This window comes from Penicillium riverlandense (assembly GCF_028828495.1).
Source record: "Penicillium riverlandense strain IBT 135883 chromosome Unknown utg000001l_segment0_segment0, whole genome shotgun sequence".
Classification (NCBI taxonomy): domain Eukaryota; kingdom Fungi; phylum Ascomycota; class Eurotiomycetes; order Eurotiales; family Aspergillaceae; genus Penicillium; species Penicillium riverlandense.
The window spans coordinates 2,551,636-2,571,952 of NW_026643194.1; the positions used below are offsets into that span (position 1 = coordinate 2,551,636).

Here is a 20,317-nt window from a genome sequence, read left to right on the forward strand (position 1 = left end):
ACGCCACCACCTGCATATTCCAATGCGACAGGTGTCATAACTGGGGCAGTCCAAAATTTAATTCCCATCAGCATGTGGTTGCCTTCTCGCAATGATTAAGGGTTTTGACACGGCGCAGCTGAGTTCATCGCTTAGCGCACCAGAACCCACTTTTGCAATCAACGAGTCGGTGGGACCGAGCCTCAGTATGAATACCGAGACTTACAAAGAGACTAGCGGACAATTACATTGTCATTTATTATCTGCGAATGTCACTGTGGCGCCGGTGCATTACATACTAAGAATCGGGGCTACCAGTCCGTGCATTCTGTTGGGCTCCACGGCCCCATCGTTCCCTACCCGCAGCGATCCGATCTAGATCTCATCTGTCGAATAAGAAGCGCCGGCTTCAAGACAATCCTCGCCCCGAATGCCTCCCCTGGCCAGTGACCCATGTTTGTTTGCCCCATCCCACCTGAACGATTCGAATTGATTAATCCGAAACTCTTCCAGCTGCAGCGCGGAAAGAGAAAGGACACACGAGTTTATTAACTAGTAGCCGAGTAGATAATATGTGGTTCTCTGGTGGAGCTCTCAGTCAGAATACCGTACTTTTGTTGGTTTGTTGGCTTGAGGCTGGTGACCCATCCACCTGGGGACGATGCTGCATTGAGAGCATGGCAAAAATAATGGTGTACATGTCTAGCGCCTGGTCGGTCCATATGGGGTATAAGATACCAATGCCGGACGGGTACGATATTATCATTCCTTTCTTTGCCCCCTTTGCAAATCATTACTCTCTCTACATGGCTCTGGTATAGCCACCGCTCGTCTACATCTCTGTTCTCTGTTGGTCAGACAGACCTTGCGTCACACCAACTCTTGACCATTTTCTCCTCTCATTCCTCAAGCAAAATGTCTCTGGCAGGCCCAGACGCTAGTGCTCATGACGAACCTCATATCCCCGTTTTCTATCTAGCGGGCTACATCCTTTTATCCTATGTGATCAGCTCGATGGGATGTGCAACGACCGTAGAGCTTCTTCACCGGAGGACCTCAAGAGCAGGCTTTTACAACTGGTATGTTCGGACTCTCGCCCAACTTGATCATCCCATAACCATGTTCAATCCCAGGTACCTCCTCCTCACCTCCTCCATCACCATGGGCGGAATCGGCATCTGGTGCATGCACTTCATCGGAAACCGCGCCGTCGTCCTGGGAGACGGAAGCCCCGATGTCCAAATCCTTTACAACGTCGCCTTCACCGGCACTTCATTCGTGCTCCCCGTGGCCGTGCTGCTTATTGCCTTTTACGCGATCGGCGTTGAGGAAAGAGCGGGTTACATTCGTATCCTGGCAGGAGGTTTACTCACCGGTAGTTCGGTCTGCGGTATGCACTACGTGGGCCAGCTCGGCATCGCCAACTACAAGTGTTCCTACCGTGTAGCTAATGTAATTGGCTCGGCGGTGATTGCTATTTTCTCCAGCACTACTGCCCTTGGCATTTTCTTTCGGTGGAGGGCGTCTTGGACGGATAGTTGGTGGAGACGGGGAATATGTGCTTTTCTGCTTGCTGGCGCGGTGTCCGGTATGCATTGGACTGCGGCTGTGGGGACGTCTTATCGTGAGCGCGATGAGTCGCTGAAGCATGGGACGCAGCTGTCTAGAGGTCAGGTTGTTATCATCTGTGCCGTCTTGGTAAGGTCGATTATCCCTCGCTGAAGGTATGTATGTGACTGACTGATATCCTAGGCTTGTGTCTCCTGTGTGATATTATCCGCGTGCGCTATAGTTGCCGGCGGCAATCGAAGAAGATCGACTACTCGTGCACATCAGCTTGTGCTCGCATGTGCCTATTTCGACCCTGCCGGTCGAGTCATGGTAACGCCGCAGGCACTTCTCCCAAGTCGAAAGATTGTGGAGCATTACATTGGCCGAGTATGTTCTCCCCGTGATCTTCCTCGGTGTAATTGACCCTTATACTTCTCCAGACATTCAAAGACGACGACCTGACCCGCACGCACCAAAGCTTCCTCTGGGCCTTCCGAGCAAGTCGCAACTGGACAACAATCAGAGAGCTGATCCCATTGATGCAAACCCGCCTTGAATCCGAGGGAAAGGCTATCCAGAAACACGCTCTCTCGCGAGGGGCGGTGATGGACAAGGAAACAGAATTGCAGACGGATTTCGATACTCTCTTCAAGCAGCTATTCTGCGTCACTGCACGGGACCTTTCGACTGAACTTCGCCTTCCCCTGCAGGAACTGGGGATGCTGTACGACGACGTTCTAGACACCGCCATCCCCGTCTCGCGTATCTCTCGGGCAATGGGCCGTTCTTCGCTGCGCACTGGAAAAGGCCAGTTGATGTTCAGTGTTCGGCAATTGCAGAAATACGAAGCGGCACGTCTGGCATCACTGGGTTTCCGATTCGCGACTATCGAGCATGTTACTTCAACGCTCTCGCGCCGTATTCATGTCCCCGAAGCGAGTCTTCTTCATCACCTGCGCGACATGCGAGACTACGCGTCGTCGAAGCGTGGATTCAGCGAGGGCGTGCATCTCACCTCATTTATCATGCGCCCAACTATCCACGATCATTTTGAGGTTCTCACTGCCAAGGGCACGGGCAATCCTCTGCCGTCCGCAACTCTGCCTATAAAACAGCTGCAAGTGCGGCACCTGGAACTCCTCTCGCACATGGAAGGATGGTCCATGGGCCACTGTCTCAAATACCTGGAGACTGAAAAGTTGGATATCTCCATGGCTAGCTTCCGCGATCACCTAGTCCGCGCAATTACCTCGCTATCAAAAAGTCTACCGGAGGACATAGCCTCTGCCTCGCGGTTCTCATCTCGACCTCTCACCACAGCCTGCAATACGCTTACACCCCCAACCGAAAACCAAATTCAACACCAATGTACCCTCCTCGCCTTCTGCGTTGTCGGATCCCTCAATACCCAAATCTCCAACCCAGACTTCACATTCACTCCACTGCGCCTTTTCAGAGTCCAGCAACAAGCCAACAACGACGCTACAGACCGTGATGCATTCATCCGCGAGCTAGGCCAAGAACTCTTCTGCACAGACATCCGTTCCGCCTCCTCAGCCACCGAGTCTGACGTCGTTCCACCCCCTAGCCGCTCAGGAATTCACCGCTTTTGGCCATCGCGAAGTAAACAGACAGCCCTCAGGCCTGCAGTTCCTTCCTCACAGGAGTCCCTTGTTGAACCTATGACATCGCCTCTGCACAATATCACAGTCCACAAAGAACTTCGTGTAGATGTTACACAGCTCCATGATCCTCTCACCCCAACTTCTACTAATACCCATGATTCCCGCACTATCATTACTGCTGCTGGATTGCCTACTTCCTATGTGGATGAGTTGTATGGGCTTTGTCATGCACAGGGAATGCGGCTGCGTCCGGATTCGATGTTTCAGCATCAGGTCTCGGTGAAGTTGGGGGTTTGAATAATGGTTGTTTTGTTCTTTTGGCTGGCGTTGGGGAGTGAGTAAAAGCATTGATGACCTTACATCCATAAACGACGTCCTTTATTATGTCTTCGTTGTCACCATCTATTCGTGCTGTAAATATAAAAATCTATTATTATTCTCAACTTCATGTTGAGCTAGTGCAGCGATATATATTTCTACAATTGCCTTTGATAAGCACGTGAATAGTCATATTTGAGACAAGTATGATTTGCAAGGAAAAACAGATTATCGTTACACATAACGAGAGCATAAAAAGATGAACGCTATATATCCAATGCAAGACAACCAAGCGCAACCACATACACCAATCCCTGACAGTACCGCATACAGCATCACCATCCGAGAGATACAGAAGAGTCCATCCCGTTCCGCTCAGAATAACAGGCCAGAAATAAACAGCAGCCAGGAGAAGGAACCATCACGTCGCATTGGGATCCTCACGTTCCAAAAACGTCGGATCCACTTCGACACGACGCTCAAACTTGGTCCACCAATCCCGGAAGCTCTTGAGAGAGACGACCTCATGGCCCCTATTAGAGGGGTCGGACTCAGCAAAGCTCGCGAGGAAATTGAAAGCGCTGCCAATGATACGTTGGGCCAGCACCTTGGTCGAGATCTGCTTCTGCTGGCGCTGCTCGGCAGACTGCAGTACGAGCGCAGTAGAAGGTTGCGAGGGATCTGTGCGCGGACGTTCCGCCTCCAATGCGGCCAACTGCGGTGCAATGTTATCAGCGGACTCAATCGAGATGCCCAGCGTCACGACGGCGCCATTGGCTGCTCCCGATGCTATTCCGCCGGAGATATTGCTGCTGCCCTCATCCAGCATCTCGTCTTCATCTTCCGCTTCCGTGTGTCGCCGGCCATTGTCGCCGCCTGGTGGTCGCACGCTGAAGATCCCCGATGGTTTTGCGTTGGCTAGCGCCCCGACGAACTTGAATTCCTGGGGAGCGCCGGTCGTTGCATCTGGGAGCTGGACATAGATTGCGGCGCCTGTGTTTTCCGGGAGCACCGTGCCCGGTAGGAAGAAGACCACGATGTCTGTAAAGGTTGGGTTGACGGGGAAGGTGAAGGCGAATTTGGTCGGTTGACCGGTTGGCGAGGCGTCAACGGCGCGGATGTCTGTCAGACATGGGCGGCCTGGTATTATGACGGAGAACATCGCTGGGATAGAGGTTGGGTGGAATTAAAGAGAGAGAATGAGAGAGAAGAGAGAGAGCTGTTGCTGGCAGTGACATAACCTTTGCCCTTATCGATAAGGGCTGCTTTGTCCCGCCGGCTGCTTCTTTTCCCCCTCCTCCAACAATCAACTCTCACCATGGCCAAGTCCAATCTGGAGCTAGTCCGCGAGTGCGATAAGTATGTCTCCATGCCATTGTCGAGTCCATTGTCTTACCCAGTGCTAGTTTCCCCTACTACGAGGACAACCGGGCGGCATACACAGCGAACCTGCAGAACTACTATGCCTTCCGGGTAACGGGACACGATGCGACACTCGGCTACATTTTAAATACAGTGGTGGACAAGTTCCCCTGGCCGAAGGACTGCTGGAATATTGACTCCGCCGCCCGCACAGTCACATTGGTGACATTGCCGGGTGCCAACGCTGCCCAGCGCAGCAAGCTGGTGGCGCAGAGCATTGCCGATGCAGTCAAACAGGGCAATTTCGAGTTGCTGAAGGGATGGCGCAATGAGATGTACCCCGTATACGGACCGGGAGGCGAATTCTTGTTGGAGATGGAGCGCAGCGCGTCGCCGCTGTTCGGCATTGTCACCTATGGCGCCCACATGACTGGATACGTGGATGACCCGTCCGGCCCGAAGATCTGGGTGCCGCGCCGCGCAAAGAACAAGCAGACATACCCCGGTATGCTGGACAATACCGTCGCGGGCGGGATGTGTACGGGCGAGATACCCTCTGAGTGCATCGTCCGCGAGGCCATGGAGGAGGCCTCGCTGCCAGAGTCGGTCGTGCGCGCCAATGTCGTCCCCAGTGGCTGTGTGACTTATGCACATGTTCGGGATACTCGCGCTGGCGGCGAGACCGGCCTGATACAACCCGAGGTTGAGTATGTCTACGACTTGAAGCTTGATCCGAGCGTTGTCCCTCAACCTTGTGACGATGAGGTCGAAGAGTTCAAACTGTTGTCTGTATCCGAGGTCAAGGAGGCGCTCAGCCGCGGCGAGTTCAAGCCTAATTGCGCCAATATCATGATTGATTTCTTTATTCGCCATGGCATTCTCACCCCCGAGAACGAGCCGGACTACCTTGAGATTGTTGCACGCTTGCACCGCCGCATGGATCACCCGACTGCATCGCATTGCAAATAGCTGGGGTTGTTGAAATTGGATATACATAGACAGTTGGGTAATTATATAAGAGAAGGCGTGCTGAGATCGGCAGATAGTAGTAGTTCATGACAATTCTTATCTGACTGACGAGATTCTATTGGTATACCCAAATAATGCAAAAATAAAACGCCGGCTGCACCACAAAGCTATTAACACTGTCCCAAAACCCCAAGATCCCCTCAACTTTTTGTTTTCTGTCAATTCAAAACCCGGCACGAATGACCTATTTCTTGAGAAGCAGGTACAAATGGTCAATCCTCAGTGGGGCCAGCTTCTTGTAGGGGCCCTCGAGATAGAGCAGCAGCCCTCCAAAGGAGACAAAGACGGCCCTAAAAAGAATAGCAACGTTAGCAGGATGGACTAGACTTCTCCGAAGCAGCACAGAGAAACTCTCGGACACTCACATCGTATCCTTGGTCGCACCCTCCTCAAAGCGATAAACCTTGCCATGGCAGACATAGTCATAGTCATTCGCCAGCGTCTGCTCGCCCATACTGACTTCCCTCCAGCTCGCGCGGGTATCCTCCTTGCCGTCGAGGGAGAGCGTCGATGCCAGCGCCAGCGAGAGCGACTCGCCCACGGCGCAGGGGTAGAGCTCCGAGTTCACATCCAGAGTGAAGGAGAGAGTGGCATCGGTCGAGCTGCATGTCAGTCGAGACACGCGGTCGTACTTTTGGGCGTTGATCGCTGTGATCGTGAAGGTGTCTTCGAACAGGAGCGGGTCCGACATGGTGGTGGGCGTTGATGGTTGAGTTGGATTGGCAGGGAGTGTGCGATGTGAAGCGATGCGCAAATTGGGTGGGTCCTCTGTGGTAACTCAGGCGCAATGGCTGGGGTGGTTGGGTTGAAGGAAGAGGGATGAAAGTGAAGGCGGAGTTTGACGTTGAAGCTGCTTTTTTTCTGCCGCGTTTTTTGGTCCCGCCGATAACCATGACCTGAACACTACTACTTACTACGTTGCTGCGGTGCTCATCATGTCCTTCCGCAAGCGCAATATCGGTCTATCGCCCGGCGTCGATCGTGCGGCTATACCTACTGCTTCCGAAAAACCTGCGCCCGAGTCGCCTGGCATTCGGCCCTCCCCCGATGATGGACGGCCGACGACTTCGACGGGAACCCCGTCGCTAGACGGTCTCCTCGCAGGCCATGCGGGTTTGCCAATGGGCAAGACTTTACTGGTGGAGGAGAATGGGACTACGGATTTTGCAGGGGCATTGCTGCGTTACTATGCGGCAGAGGGCGTGGTACAAGAGCACACGGTCCATGTGGTTGGAGTGCCAGAGCAATGGGGTCGCAGTCTCCCTGGCCTAATTGGGACTGCAGAGTCGGTGGAAGGGAAACGATCTGACAAGCGCAAGGACGAGCGCATGAAGATCGCCTGGCGTTATGAGCGCCTGGGCGAGTTTGGGGCTGGTGTTGCCGGTTCCCGGAATGGTGAGCATTAATAACTTCTCGAAAACATCTTCTCTGGGCACTGATAGCGTATAGTTCCGGCTGCTGGAAACCAAGACCCAGCTGCACCGCAGACACCCGCCTTCTGCCATGCCTTCGATCTCACCAAGCGCCTCGCCCATCCGTCCATCACCAACATGTCTTTCATCCCACTCGTGCCCTCCAAAGAATCACCGTTCATTTCTGTCCTCAATCGGCTACAGACTGAAATCGCATCCAGCGCTGCGCATACCATCCACCGCATCGTGATTCCCTCTCTACTCAATCCCACCATGTATCCGCCGGACACTTGCCAGCCCGAGCATCTTCTCCAATTCCTCCACTCCTTGAAAGCGCTGATGAGCGTATACACCACCCGCATCACCACAATGATCACACTTCCGTTAGCCCTGTTTCCTCGTTCGTCAGGTCTGGTTCGGTGGACGGAGCTCCTCAGCGACGGCGTCATCGAGCTCTGTCCCTTTCCACACTCGGCAGACGCACTCACGACATCCGGCGCAGCAACATCGCAGGAGGAGCCTCCTCAAGGGATGCTGAAAGTACATCGACTGCCGGTATTGCATGAGCGCGGTGGCGGTAGCGATCAGAATCTCGGGCAGGACTGGGCGTTTATTCTCAGTCGACGGCGATTCGAAATCAAGCCTTTCAGTCTCCCACCGGCGGATGGGGACACGGAGGCGCAGGATGCATCTGCACCTAGTGGAATGCCCAAAAAGTCCGATCTCGAGTTCTGAGAAATCAATCATCCTCTTCCTCGACGTGACGTCTCATGCCGGGTTCGGAGCTCGAAAACATGTCCTCCAGCTCGATCTGCTCCGACATTGCAGGTCCTGAGCTGGCCATTGTCCGTAGGTAGCTTGGCCCGTACGCATCAAGGCCCGGGCGTACGGAGAAGCCTCCCATGTGAGCGCGGAAACGGTTCCCCAGACACGAGGAGACGACTAGCCATGCTGTTCAATGTCAGTGAGCTGATCTTCATGCATGGAATGATGCAGTCGAACCTATGAAGAGTAGTAGCGGCGCAAAAAAGACCAGGAACAGCAGCAGCAGGAAATCCATGGCGATGGTGGTTGTCAGCGACAAGCAACCAGCCCGGAGCTCCAGGACGACTGGTGCTGACTCATCGGGTCTGCCGTCCCACTTCTTATTTTCCACTTTTTCTCGTTTCTCTTTCTTCCTACTCACACACCTTTTTTCCTCATGGTAAGTTTCTACATTTCCATTCCATCCCCTGTTTTGCATGATTATATATCTACAATCTGTCAATCCCCTGAAAGCTCGTCAAATTATCATTAAAAATTGAGCACCGGTGACTGAGAAACGTATCGAGAATGACTGCAAACCTACCACTTATTTTGGTGCACACTTGCCTCTTGAGAAAACATTGGCTAACTCGGACAAAAAGACTTGATGAACAGAAAAAACAAAGAATTATGGACTCCGATCCATCTCTCCCCATCCCGATCTCCTACATATCTAATAGATACCTCCTCTTCTCCATTGATGCCGTGACCTATCTGAGACGCGAACATCACATCTGCGGCGTGCTGATCGGGACGCTGCCGCAGATCCCCCAGCAGAATGTGTTTCTGGGTCTGCCGCTCGAGCTAATGCCCGAAGAGGCGCGGTTGCTGGTGGACAAAGGTGTAGCGTGCATCGTAGACGAAGCCAAGGCCCACGACGGTATGCGCTCTCTTCTAGAGGAGGACCGCGCGCGCTATCTGCGCGACCTAGAATCCCAGGGCCAGCATGCGATGCGCCTGCAGTCCGACCGGAAGGAGCAGAAGCGCGAGGAGGCGTTGAAGAAACTAGATGAGAAGAAAGCGGCCAAAGCGCGCAGTGCCCCGTCGGCATCAGTACAGACCGAGTCCTCGGCGGCCATTGTGGATATCTTCAACTCGGAACGGCGCAACAGCAGCGCCTCCCGGGATACTTCAACTTCAACCGCTTCCTCCAGAATGGGCATCACACCCGCAACATCCTACCCACCACTCCCTCCGCCCTCTTCTGCAACTCTTCACCTCCCCCCACCCTCCGTCCCGCCCTCATATCCTCTCTTCGCGCACTTGCATGCACGTGGCTATTTCCTTTCGCCGGGCCTACGCTTCGGATGTAATTACATGGCTTATCCGGGTGACTCTCTCCGCTTCCATGCACATTTCCTCGTCGTATCCTACGAGTGGGATGAAGAGATTGACCTCATGGATGTTGTTGTCGGCGGCAGACTGGGAACCGGTGTCAAGAAAGGCTTCCTTCTTGGTGGAGCTGAGAAGTCCAGACAGGAGGCTGAGAGCGAGGCGGATCGTGTGGACAGTGTGAGAACTTTTAGCATTGAATGGGCCGGGATGTGAATTGCTGGCCTGCCGGCGTTGCCAACAAAACTCCGACAACTACCACTTCTTGCTGCGAGCATTCTAAGCTTGATCGAATGCCCACAAGGCCCATCCGTGGGTTCGACCGCCAGGCTTCTGTGCGCAGGCATCACCGGCGATGTTTGTATCCCAATTCCAAGGAAGCGGAGCAAACTGGGATATGACATCGGTCCCTTACCTGGGCGGCAGTTCTACAGCTCCGAAACGAGCATACTCGGCAAATTGCCATTCATGACTCGGGAGAAACACGGGAACACAGCTTCGAGCGAGGCGTTGCTCAAGCAGTCGACATTTCTGCCCAAATTATGAGAGCGATTTAACGATCTCTCTATAACTGTCAATCATACACTGTGCCTGTCCACTGATAAGGACAGTCAACCACAATCATACATAATTCATGACATTCATTCCCGTAGCCGCATCATAGGGCACCCGGAGATACCACCCATAAACGAAGATCGCATCAAAGGTACTCGACATTCCTCCACTTAAACTTCTTATTCGCCCGATCGACGGGCCGATTCTGGAATTGACTGCCATGGAGCTCAAAGACCAGCGGCTTCGGAGTATTTTGGTCATTCGGTGCAGTCTCTGTACGTGCTTCACCCTCCGCCGACTCGACGGAAGGTGCGGGCAAAGGCACAGTGAAGCGGAAGATCGATTGTTCTTTGGGCACAGCTGCAAAACCCCCATTAGCTTCTCTGTCTGTCTCCCTCCGACGAAAATGGGGAAATAAAAAAACTCACTCTTCACTTCATCCTTCTCAGTAACAACCACAAAAGTAAACTTCGTATCCCTCACCACAATCCCCTTAATCCCAACCCTCCCAACAGCGGCACTCCTCACAACCTCCACCTCGGCGCCGTGGAAGTCCGCACTGACAAGCTTACTACCATGTGCCGTGGCGTTCACAGCCTTTGTTGTGGATCTAAGATCAAGAAGATCCTGCATATACCCCGTCCACAGCGCATGCAGCCCGCGAAAAAGTGCGTATTTGCATTCTTCGCGCGGGAGGTCGTAGATCCCCGAGGAGCGCTTCTCCCGCGCTGAGAGCGGGCGTGGCCGCTGGTGTCGGAGGAAGTATTCTTTCTTGCGAAGGCGGTGCTGTCGCCGCCGGGAGCGTTTGTCCGAGGCCGAGGGGGAGGTTGCGCGCAGGAAGAGCGGTTTTTGTTTTATGCGCTCGGTGAAGTGTTGGTTTGTTGTGTCGGGGGAATACGCGCGGGAGAGGAGGGTTTGGGCGATGTGCGTTGGTGGCTTTGGGGATGGAGATGGGGAGGCCATTTTGATTTGTGGTGGTTGTCGTGGTGGTGATGTTGAGGTTGAGCTTAGGCGTACGCCTACCTAGGCCTTTTGCGGAAGCGGCTCCTTGCGACCCCCACCCGGCTGCCCGAGCACTCTCTATACTTGACGGTTTCACTCCCGTCTTTGCCATCTTCACGGAGAATAATAATGACACCTCTCTTACACTGGCCAGCTATACGCTCAGTCTGGGGACCCTGGACTTCCGGCATACCTTGCTAAAGATAGTCGGCAGGGGCGCCACTGCGACTTGCTGCCATTGACTCTATTAGCTGGCTTGTTCACCCAAACTAGATATGTACAACTATTCATTCGGTTATTACATTAAGAGCTCTCTAAATGTCTAGTACAAACATCACTCTTGATAATTCGGGTTTATAATAATAAATCGGCTGTTCGTCTCCCTCGGCTGCCGACTTCCCCGCATCACCACCGTCATTCCATGCTTCACTTCTACGATATACCCTATACATCTTCATTTTGTGTCATATAGCCATGAATCAAGTGCAGCAGAACGAGGAATTTCCCGGCCTGCCTCCCTTCCCGGATGATGTGCCTACGGCGCCGCTTCTCAGACTCTCACTGCGGAAGTTGCTCGCCGGCGAGAACGCCGAAGTCGATAGATTATTCCAGGCGTCAGTGGACATAGGATTTTGCTACCTCGACCTCCACGACTCGGCTCCAGGAAAATGTCTCCTTGATGATGCAGACAATCTATTTCAAGTTGGGGAGAAGCTATTCGAGTTGAGTCTGGAAGAGAAGAAGAAGTACGACTTCAGCGCGCAGAACTCGTACTTCGGGTACAAAGCGCAGGGAGTGGCTATCGTTGATAAGCAGGGAACCCCTGATCGAAATGAGTTCTACAATGTGCGCACCTTTTTGACCCTTCCAGTATAGATAGCCCAACTGACACTTCAGTAGGTCGCAAAGGATGATATCCTCGGCATTAGTGACCCGCTTCCAGCGCCAGATGTCCTGCATCAGAGCCGTGAGCGTCTGACCTCATTCATGCAGGGCTCCCATGCAATCGTGACCCTCATTCTGAAGCTGCTGAATGACAAACTGGCTCTCCCGCCAGACACCCTTCCCAACCTCCACCGCCGCCAAGCCATCAGCGGCGACCAAGTTCGCTTCGTGAAAGCCCCTCCCCAACCACAAGACGACCGACGCACTGCACTCGGTCAGCACACGGACTTTGGCAGCGTCACGGTACTCTTCAACCGACTGGGAGGACTGCAGGTGCTGCCTCCGGGAGCCGACGCAGAATGGGTATATGTGCGTCCTTTACCAGGCCATGCGATTGTCAACCTCGGCGATGCATTGGTCAAGTTCACCAACGGGCTGTTCCGGTCGAATATCCACAGGGTTGTGTCGCCGCCGGGTGCTCAGGGCGACACGACGCGGTACAGTCTGGTGTACTTTTCGCGGCCGGAGGACAGCGTTATGCTTCGCCGTTTGGAAGGGTCGGATCTGATCCCGCGCATTGAGGACGGGCAGGTCGAGGAGGAAGTTAGCAGCAAGGACTGGATCATCCGGCGGGCGTTGGGCCGCAGGGTGGATCTGGCGGCCAGTATTGACTATGACAAGGCGGCAGGTACGGAGCAGATGAGCCGTAGGATTAAAGTTTGAACAGTTTGAGGTGTCAGGAGACGTATCAAATCAACAGGAGGAAGCATATCCGGTATTAATTATTATTATGTGACCATACTGTGTGCTTTGTGGTAGACTCCTCACGGAACAATCAAACAAAAGGACCCCCCGTGGACAGCCTCCTTTAAGCTCCAAAGGGCAAGAGGGTCTACTATATTCAGACCGTCGTCCTTGATTGGTTAGTGTTTCCACTGGAGAGCTCTGGGCATTGCAGACTAAATAACATAAATTTCAGGACTCGTCGGCGGTCTTGTCATTTACAGCACACCATCCACTATTTTTCAACGGTACCAAGTGTCGTACTTTCGGAGCCATGTGGTTTCATAATTGAGGCTACTGCTATAGCAGACGTGGAATCTAGGTTTGGGAAGGAAGAGATAAAATACCGATTAATATATTTAGTCCCAGTCCGAAAGGTTATCAATCCCTGTCGTTCCTTGCTCGTGAGGTGTCGTATATCCTGTCAAGCTCAATATAAAGCAATTGAAGGGATAGAAATGGTGGGCATTCGTCAGTATTGCGTGGCACAAAGCAATTAACGTTTGAGTCAATCTTAGGCCCTTTTTTTTCCCTATTTTTGTTTTATTTTATTTTCTTTTTATTGCAGCCAAGACGTTGATTTTTGCTGTCGAAGAAGGTTCAATGCTCAGGGAGCTTACCGGTCAGATTGGGTAATGACCGGTGATATAGTCGGCTACTCGAAGTCGGGCTCAACTTTACCAACAAGCGGCGGGCGCTGAGCACTAAAATGGAAAGAGGAAAGCCACCGGGCACACAAAACCCCGCTACATATGCGAGCCGACAGTTATTGTTGGTCCATGCACATATGACAGCCTCGATCATGGCATCCCGGAATTGTGGCTCGCAAATGCCGAGCTGCAGGGATCCCTTCCAGGAGGAAGCAAGTGGATCAAAACCGACAGTGTGGCATGACGTGCTGGTTTCTGAATAATAGAGTAGGAGTCGATTGCTGTCTAGGGGCTATGCTTGACGGCTGGTCGATCGATCAACGCTGCACGGTTAGTCTGCTTTTGCTTCCGACCGGACTGTATGATTTCTGGACTCTGTACGGAGCATAGTAGTACCATACAGATAGTGCACACAGACATTTATTATTGTTTAGAGTAGGCAAGTGGCCCGGCCAAATGATAATCGGATTCATCCTCCTGTCATCTCTCCAAATAGCTGCACTAATAATAAGTACCCTACGTACGGAGTATGTACCTATAACACATCCAATGCCGGACCCAGCAACCTGGAATCTCCCCAGCCTCTCTTTTCAAGCCCCCCTTGCTATCTGCCTTGCTGCCGCGTCCTCCTGTTGGATCCCGACAAACAAAGAACGATGGTAACCGGGCTGGCCCCGCGACAGCCCCAACTGACCGGTAGGATTATTGACAGGTACAAGGACGAATGAGGATCACAGCGGTGGGCACTTCGGAGTTGCCGACCGTCGGCCGTCACTTGTTCTGTACTACACAGCACATGGATCTCAGACACGGTGTCATTTTATCAAAAGCTGTGTGACCATATTGAAAAAATCAGTGAGTTTACTCACACTATTAAACCTCTCGGCAGTTGAAACCAAATTAGAGCACAGATTGTCTATGTACTGCAGTGAGTGGTATTTGTAAAGGCCACTCCGTAACTGACTAACTGTTTCTGAAAGAACACATAATCCTTCGAACGAATCCCCACCGATCTATTCCATGATAGGCAACAGTCTCGACGAGGCCCAAGCGTCGGCCCTTTTCCCTCCCGGAAATGCCTTTCCCAGCGGAAGGGTAAGTCATCCCCGCCAGTGGAACAAGGGCCCTGGTCGTCATTTGGTTCAGAGTGCTTACGCTCGTACTGTACACGGTCGAAGGCCGGTATTATAGAACAGGGTATGAAGAATATGTGCTTCGACGCAGTTTGCCTTGAGGCCTCAAAAGTGTGTTACTCCCTTGCATCTATATTGTTCAGTTGTTTTCTAATTTAGCGAAAGGGAATATGAACACATTATCATGGTAGAAACAAACCCATCCATCCTAGAGACAAATTGAAGACGGAAAGTAATCCACCTCGGCTCGGTCCGCAACCCCCGCATGGTTCGGCTCACTAACCCCCCGCCCTCCATCGATGAGGACCGAGATTCCTCTTGGCCCTCTTTCCGTTGGCTAGTGTTCCGTACGATTGCAACTAGGGGCACATTGTATCATGCCACAAGTCCGGAACATTATTCTGGGCTCTGACGAGGGGGCGGGGCCGTTGTATGACAGCTCGGCCAATTCTCCGTAGATTAAAGACGGCAGACTGCGGATGACTTCCGGACCTAGGTCCTGCCAAATCAGGCGATTGACATACTTTAAACAAAAGAGTCTAAACAATGAGTCTACGGGGAGGTTATCGGACATGTCTTGTAACAGTAATTGGCGTTCTTTTTCGCAGACCAGCGGGTCAACGAGACATGTGCATTTCCATTATGTCTTTAGGCAATGATTGGGAGATAGGTCTGTCTGAGATCTGTTTAAATCACATTGCTGTAGTTGAGCGCGACAGCTAGCGAGCCAACGCGGCAGGCTGCAGCAGCGTTCATGATCAAAGGGCTGCAGCAGCGTTCATGATCAAAAAACACTTCGTCAATGCCCGACTGTCAACGAGGTCAATCTCTCCTCCACATGCCGGATAAGATCTGGATCAAATTCTTTCTTGACTTTCTTCGGTGGATCTCGTATCGTTTCTTCGCATTTGCTTTGGCCGCATTTTATGCATGAAGATGCTCCGTCGCGATATGTCGTTGAACAGACGTGACAAATGTACCGGTATCGGCGCCGTGGTTTCTTCCACTCGCGATTCGGGAAAGGTTTGGGAGGGTCGACATCACCAGGAAATCCATTGGGATGTTTTCCTGGTTTAGATGGATCGCGAGGGCAGATCTTGCATCGGGAATGCTTGCACTTCTCACACTCTTTGGATCCAGGTGCAAACATAGTCTCGCACTGGTGGCAGAGGCGGCGGACACGCTGACGGATAGGTTTGCGAACAAGATTCTGGCCACCCGTGGGCGATGGTCGAGTAAGGAACGCAGCGGCGCTGCCAGAGGACCGCAGTTGCGAGGCCAGGTTCATAGGGAAGTCGCCGCGCTGGCGCAGAATCTCGGGGATCTTGGCCTTGGGAATCGGCGGCTCAGCGGACGTCGACTCGTCTTTGGTACGGCCGGGAGGGAAGCGCGGGCATTTCTTGCAGCGTGGGTGCTGGCAGTTGACGCAGACCTTGTCTGGGCCAAAGGTGGTCTGGCAGCGGTGGCAGCTGCGGCGGACACGCATGCGAACGGGCTTGGTGACTCGCTGCAAAGGCAGGTCGGTGGGCGATTTCCACTCGCCGGGCTCAAGAGTTAGGCCATACTTGGCGAACACGGCGCGGGCCTTCTCCTTCTGCGCGGTGCCATAGTCCGAGAGAATCGGGGCGGCCGCGGTAGAGTGTCTCTGCGGTGCGGCGGAAGCACTATTGGGGGAGAGACAAATGTTAGAAAGATTTTCATATTAGGATAGTTGGTTGAGCGTACCTTGGCCTGCCTGTTAGACCAGACAGGTTGGACACCGATAGACGTTTGGAACCAGAACGGGTGCGCAGAACGGTCTTCATGCGCTTCAGATACTTGGAGAAGCCCTCAGGCTTGTCCTCGCCGGAGGGACCGGGGTTGGTAGACATCGTGTCCTTGTCGTTTAGAATAACGATCGATCGCAGTTCATCATCTCAGCAGGAGGTTTGTCAGTCGTCTAGACAAGGGTGAATATTTGATGGCGGAGTAGGTTAGTGGAGTCTTGAGGAGCGAGACAACGAGAATAAGAAGAGTAGAGCAATTATTCGTTACGGTAACTCATAATACCGCGAGTGGAGTCGTCAAAGCTCAGGCTCCCGGGCACATGGGGCTGCTGGTGTTCCGACACAGTGGTCCCAGGTAATATTACTGATTCCTGCAGGGGTTGGCGTGGGTTATTGTAGTCCCCCAGAATGGACTGCTCCGGGGCGATCTTACAGGATGCGGCTTGGGCCGAGCACGCCGTCGAGACGAGTTGACACTAACTCGGAAAGATCGGTCCAGATCCTCCAGTACCTATTATTACGATGTTGCTGTACTAGTATCCTTGTCTAACAATCCGATTGTCACCGAAGACAAAGAGGCTAAATCTAGGATCAGTGACTGGCCCGGACCCGAGCGGGCTCCGTCCGACGTTTCGTGATGAAGTTTCTCCTGATCATAAATCGAGAAGAATAAACTTCAAAGCTCCTGCCGTTTCGATCGAAGCCTCCGCCACCATCCATGCATGATGCAAGACACCGGAATTCTATGAGAATAATACTGGAATGATCATCGCCCCCCTCTCTCCCGCCATTACAGTACATGTATAGGCTAACTATCCCTCGTTGCCCAACGGTCCCACACTTTGGTCCGTGTGGCGCTTTGACCGGGGGGTCTCAATGTTCTCCCGTGTCGCGTTCACACAACTGCATAGCGAGGACGCGTTAAAGGTATGACAAAGTTAATTGGTGATTATGGCTGTCGACTACAACTCACATACAGGTTGAGATGTTTACCAGCTGAATCCATACATCCTCCGTACATCCGTCCCGACGGCCGCATTCACCGCCACCGTCAGCTGAACCAGCCAGCTGGAACATGGAGATTCTTGGGTCCTGTTGGACAGGAGGGTTCGTCCCAGCACCAGAGAAACAGTCCGCCGTGACAGGATGGTCAATGCGATTTCCAGCCCGCTGGGACGTTCAGCTCCTTTTCCCACCGTATTTCCCTCCAGAGTACGACCGATCGCTCGCTCCACCAAGTGGGCCTCGTGCGCCGCGTTCATTGCCCCAGGCGGTATTGGGGGCCGATCCTGGAAAGAGGCGATTGGCACGTCTAGCGAAAGGATCCGCTGTACTCTATCGACCGAAGTGTGTGCATTACATACATTACTATGCAGTGGGACCATGCATCAACAGTGAGCGGTGGTTTGCAAATGATTTACTCCTCAATGTGATCGAAGATCTCTCATCGCTAAACCGCATCTTGGGTCTTAGAGCAGACCCAGTCCGCTGGGTACATATAGGTGACAAGAAGAATTCAATAGTTCGGCTTACATGCTCTTTCGTGCCAAATTAATTTTGAGCTCGTCATCATCTCATGAACTATGATCATCCATCTTATAACCGATGAGGCATACTGCGGCAGGGAGCCTAGTCCCCACGCTCAGACCCTACCCTTGACAAGATTACTGTTCTTCAGGCACAGGTACAAATGTAAGGAAGCATTGATAGAAATCGAAGGAACTAGATCAAACTATAAACTTCAGAACGTACTTGTTTATATGCGAGGCACAAAGTTCCAACGGCGCTCGGCCCCAACAAAGTACGCCTAGCTGTGTTCTGACAGGATTGATCGGCCGCCTTTTCATCTGCCTCTAAACTACTGTTTCAACCTGCTCTAGCCCGACCGATCTAGGGCCACACAGTGCCCTGTCCGGATATATCTCTTCCAGGTTTCCGGAATGATCTGCGCTACTATCGTCTCTAGATCACCGACTTTTAACTATAGCAATAATGACAGCCGCTGAACACAGGAGACAACCCAAACATCTTGATTATCTCCCTATCGCAGTCGTGATGTTCAGAAGAGATGGGTGCTTGGAGGGTAGCTGCCTGAGGTTTGCAAGGATTTTATCGTGAACACTGTCGTGAATGGCTCTGTGACCGCTGTGATGGCTTCGGCTATGAAACTGCGGCCCAGCATGGAGTGGGATTGACAAATAGTGAGCCACCATACACAAAGAAGAGTTTGTTGGAGACCATAGTGGACTGGGATTCAAAAAGAAGCGTTGAAGAAGAGTAACCCAGCACGAGCAGAGCACGTCTTGTTTGAGTTCCTGACGGATGAGGATATCGCCCATATCCTGCTAGAAAAAGCAAACAACTTGACCGTTGGGAGAAAGGCAATATCAATTTCCTCTTTCCTCAGCCCTGTTCTATCCCGAGACACGTCTATGATTTCTTTGTTTGCACGAAGCAAACCAGACAGCACATCTTCTGCTTTGTTTGTCTCTCTCTTCTTTAAATGCGTCCCTCAACCCCTTCCACCTTCATTATTTCTTCCATCTTCCTCCCCAGCTTCCTGTGGCACGTCCTCCAAAATGGCCTCCCGGGAGTTCAGATCCCCCTTTTCAACGCTTCCAGACGAACTCGTCACGCAAATCCTGAACTGGTCCACATTCGATAAATACAGATTTCCCTCCCGTGCCTTTTGCGTCATCATCTCTCTGGCACTAGTCTGTCGTCGCTTCCACCGCATTGTCACGCCTTTCCTATTCGAGGATATCGGCTGCTCCAAAGTCGATCATACCATCGTGCCTCCCTGCGAACAGATTTTACAGCTGCACCGGGTTCTCAAATACAACCCACAGCTTCGGTCAAAATGCTTCTACCTGTGCATCGAAATCGACCATCATGCCATTACAACAAACGAGGACTTTGCGGTGGCCCGTGACCTTGTCTCTTGGTTGACCAACGTACGGACTCTGTTGCTTGTAGGCGGGTTTGAGAGGTGGCGTGCTGTCGGTCCTCGTCGAGGCGCGTTAGCACCGAAGCGGAGACATCGCCAAAACGTGTTAAACCTGATTCGCCATGCCAGCCAAAGCATGCCAGCGCTCAAGGACTTCCAGATCATTGATGTAAGTGACGCCGATATTCCAGGGATCACTTTGGCAGAGGCCATGGACTACATCGAGTTTCCGTCTCTGGAGGAATTGAATCTACACATTAATGGACGTTCAGATTCCGCTCGAATTTCGAAAATCGCAAAGGTGAGTATCCCGACTCCTACTCTTCCATCTCTTTGTGCCTAGAGCATAGTTTGATACGATTATAGAAATCTCGATGTGCACCAATGAAACGAATCAGTCTCAATTATTGCAAAGACACACACGAGGCACTTATCGAATTTATTCGCTGGCCAAAGGCGCTGACGAGCCTGGCTATCCGCACCAAAGGAAGACATTTGGATCCATTTGTTCCATATGACTTCCAGGAATTGTTCTCTGTTCACAAGGACACTCTTACTTTCCTTAATATCGAGCTGGGACGCAATGGATCACTATTCGACGTCTCCAACTTCCCAAACCTCGAAGTTCTCGAACTGTCCCGGGGTTGGGATCCACTCAGCAGAGCGCTGAAATGGTCGCCTTCCCATGCAGATCTCCTCCTCGCTCCTAATCTGCACACCTTGGTCATAAAATTTGACGCTTGTACCGAGTCCCTAAGACACCTCCTTAATTTCGGAGACTTGGAAGAGGAGTGGAGTCGTGAATTCGCTAGAACTGCCGCGGTGATAAACTCGAAGCTGGCGTGCATCAATCTCCAGGTTGGCACGTCGTCTTGCGAGATCTCTGGAACCAATGGGGAATCGCAATCGCATGCCCTCGCAGACCTCGCGGGTGACATTAAGATGTATGGGGTGACATTAAGACACAGCGAAGAATTGAACCTAATAGGAATGGTAGGAGGCCATGCAGATTGGGATGAGGAAGAAAACATTGATGGGAGGGAATATGGAAGTGATGCGCTGTGAACAAAAGCCCGCCTGTGGGCAGTGTTCCATTTCAAATAGGAAGAATAGCGGCTGGGTTTAAACAGAAGCGTGCTCAATCAATCACTAGTTTTTTCAACTATGGCATATTCTGATAATCA

General features: G+C 52.3%; 12 protein-coding genes across 12 annotated transcripts; 6 read left to right on the forward strand and 6 right to left on the reverse strand.

Moving 5' to 3' along the window:
- Positions 1-894: 894 nt before the first annotated feature.
- Positions 895-3,452, forward strand: N7474_001037 (uncharacterized protein; the record flags this gene model as incomplete). The annotated part of the gene is made up of 3 exons (XM_057192452.1): positions 895-1,677; positions 1,732-1,917; positions 1,971-3,452. 3 exons carry the CDS (start codon positions 895-897, stop codon positions 3,450-3,452), a joined length of 2,451 nt encoding a protein of 816 aa, XP_057057405.1.
- Positions 3,453-3,894: 442 nt separating this feature from the next.
- On the reverse strand, positions 3,895-4,635 carry N7474_001038 (OPI10 family protein; the record flags this gene model as incomplete). Its single annotated transcript, XM_057192453.1, has 1 exon — positions 3,895-4,635. One exon carries the CDS (start codon positions 4,633-4,635, stop codon positions 3,895-3,897), a length of 741 nt encoding a protein of 246 aa, XP_057057406.1.
- A 156-nt stretch (positions 4,636-4,791) lies between these two features.
- N7474_001039 (thiamine pyrophosphokinase-related protein) lies at positions 4,792-5,804 on the forward strand (the record flags this gene model as incomplete). The annotated part of the gene is made up of 2 exons (XM_057192454.1): positions 4,792-4,832; positions 4,880-5,804. 2 exons carry the CDS (start codon positions 4,792-4,794, stop codon positions 5,802-5,804), a joined length of 966 nt encoding a protein of 321 aa, XP_057057407.1.
- Positions 5,805-6,048: 244 nt separating this feature from the next.
- N7474_001040 (DNA-directed RNA polymerase core subunit RPB8) lies at positions 6,049-6,555 on the reverse strand (the record flags this gene model as incomplete). Its single annotated transcript, XM_057192455.1, has 2 exons — positions 6,049-6,154; positions 6,230-6,555. The coding sequence occupies 2 exons, from the start codon at positions 6,553-6,555 to the stop codon at positions 6,049-6,051; spliced, it is 432 nt and encodes a 143-aa protein (XP_057057408.1).
- Positions 6,556-6,799: 244 nt separating this feature from the next.
- On the forward strand, positions 6,800-8,011 carry N7474_001041 (elongator complex protein 4; the record flags this gene model as incomplete). The annotated part of the gene is made up of 2 exons (XM_057192456.1): positions 6,800-7,259; positions 7,314-8,011. The coding sequence occupies 2 exons, from the start codon at positions 6,800-6,802 to the stop codon at positions 8,009-8,011; spliced, it is 1,158 nt and encodes a 385-aa protein (XP_057057409.1).
- A 4-nt stretch (positions 8,012-8,015) lies between these two features.
- N7474_001042 (uncharacterized protein) lies at positions 8,016-8,336 on the reverse strand (the record flags this gene model as incomplete). The annotated part of the gene is made up of 2 exons (XM_057192457.1): positions 8,016-8,227; positions 8,279-8,336. 2 exons carry the CDS (start codon positions 8,334-8,336, stop codon positions 8,016-8,018), a joined length of 270 nt encoding a protein of 89 aa, XP_057057410.1.
- Positions 8,337-8,710: 374 nt separating this feature from the next.
- N7474_001043 (tRNA splicing endonuclease subunit SEN34) lies at positions 8,711-9,628 on the forward strand (the record flags this gene model as incomplete). Its single annotated transcript, XM_057192458.1, has 1 exon — positions 8,711-9,628. The coding sequence occupies one exon, from the start codon at positions 8,711-8,713 to the stop codon at positions 9,626-9,628; it is 918 nt and encodes a 305-aa protein (XP_057057411.1).
- A 484-nt stretch (positions 9,629-10,112) lies between these two features.
- On the reverse strand, positions 10,113-10,930 carry N7474_001044 (RNase P/RNase MRP complex subunit; the record flags this gene model as incomplete). The annotated part of the gene is made up of 2 exons (XM_057192459.1): positions 10,113-10,327; positions 10,396-10,930. The coding sequence occupies 2 exons, from the start codon at positions 10,928-10,930 to the stop codon at positions 10,113-10,115; spliced, it is 750 nt and encodes a 249-aa protein (XP_057057412.1).
- Positions 10,931-11,443: 513 nt separating this feature from the next.
- Positions 11,444-12,577, forward strand: N7474_001045 (putative oxidoreductase, 2OG-Fe(II) oxygenase family; the record flags this gene model as incomplete). The annotated part of the gene is made up of 2 exons (XM_057192460.1): positions 11,444-11,815; positions 11,870-12,577. 2 exons carry the CDS (start codon positions 11,444-11,446, stop codon positions 12,575-12,577), a joined length of 1,080 nt encoding a protein of 359 aa, XP_057057413.1.
- A 2,642-nt stretch (positions 12,578-15,219) lies between these two features.
- N7474_001046 (uncharacterized protein) lies at positions 15,220-16,291 on the reverse strand (the record flags this gene model as incomplete). Its single annotated transcript, XM_057192461.1, has 2 exons — positions 15,220-16,084; positions 16,146-16,291. The coding sequence occupies 2 exons, from the start codon at positions 16,289-16,291 to the stop codon at positions 15,220-15,222; spliced, it is 1,011 nt and encodes a 336-aa protein (XP_057057414.1).
- A 707-nt stretch (positions 16,292-16,998) lies between these two features.
- Positions 16,999-17,448, reverse strand: N7474_001047 (uncharacterized protein; the record flags this gene model as incomplete). Its single annotated transcript, XM_057192462.1, has 2 exons — positions 16,999-17,089; positions 17,195-17,448. 2 exons carry the CDS (start codon positions 17,446-17,448, stop codon positions 16,999-17,001), a joined length of 345 nt encoding a protein of 114 aa, XP_057057415.1.
- A 1,317-nt stretch (positions 17,449-18,765) lies between these two features.
- N7474_001048 (F-box domain protein) lies at positions 18,766-20,198 on the forward strand (the record flags this gene model as incomplete). Its single annotated transcript, XM_057192463.1, has 2 exons — positions 18,766-19,434; positions 19,500-20,198. 2 exons carry the CDS (start codon positions 18,766-18,768, stop codon positions 20,196-20,198), a joined length of 1,368 nt encoding a protein of 455 aa, XP_057057416.1.
- Positions 20,199-20,317: the final 119 nt, after the last annotated feature.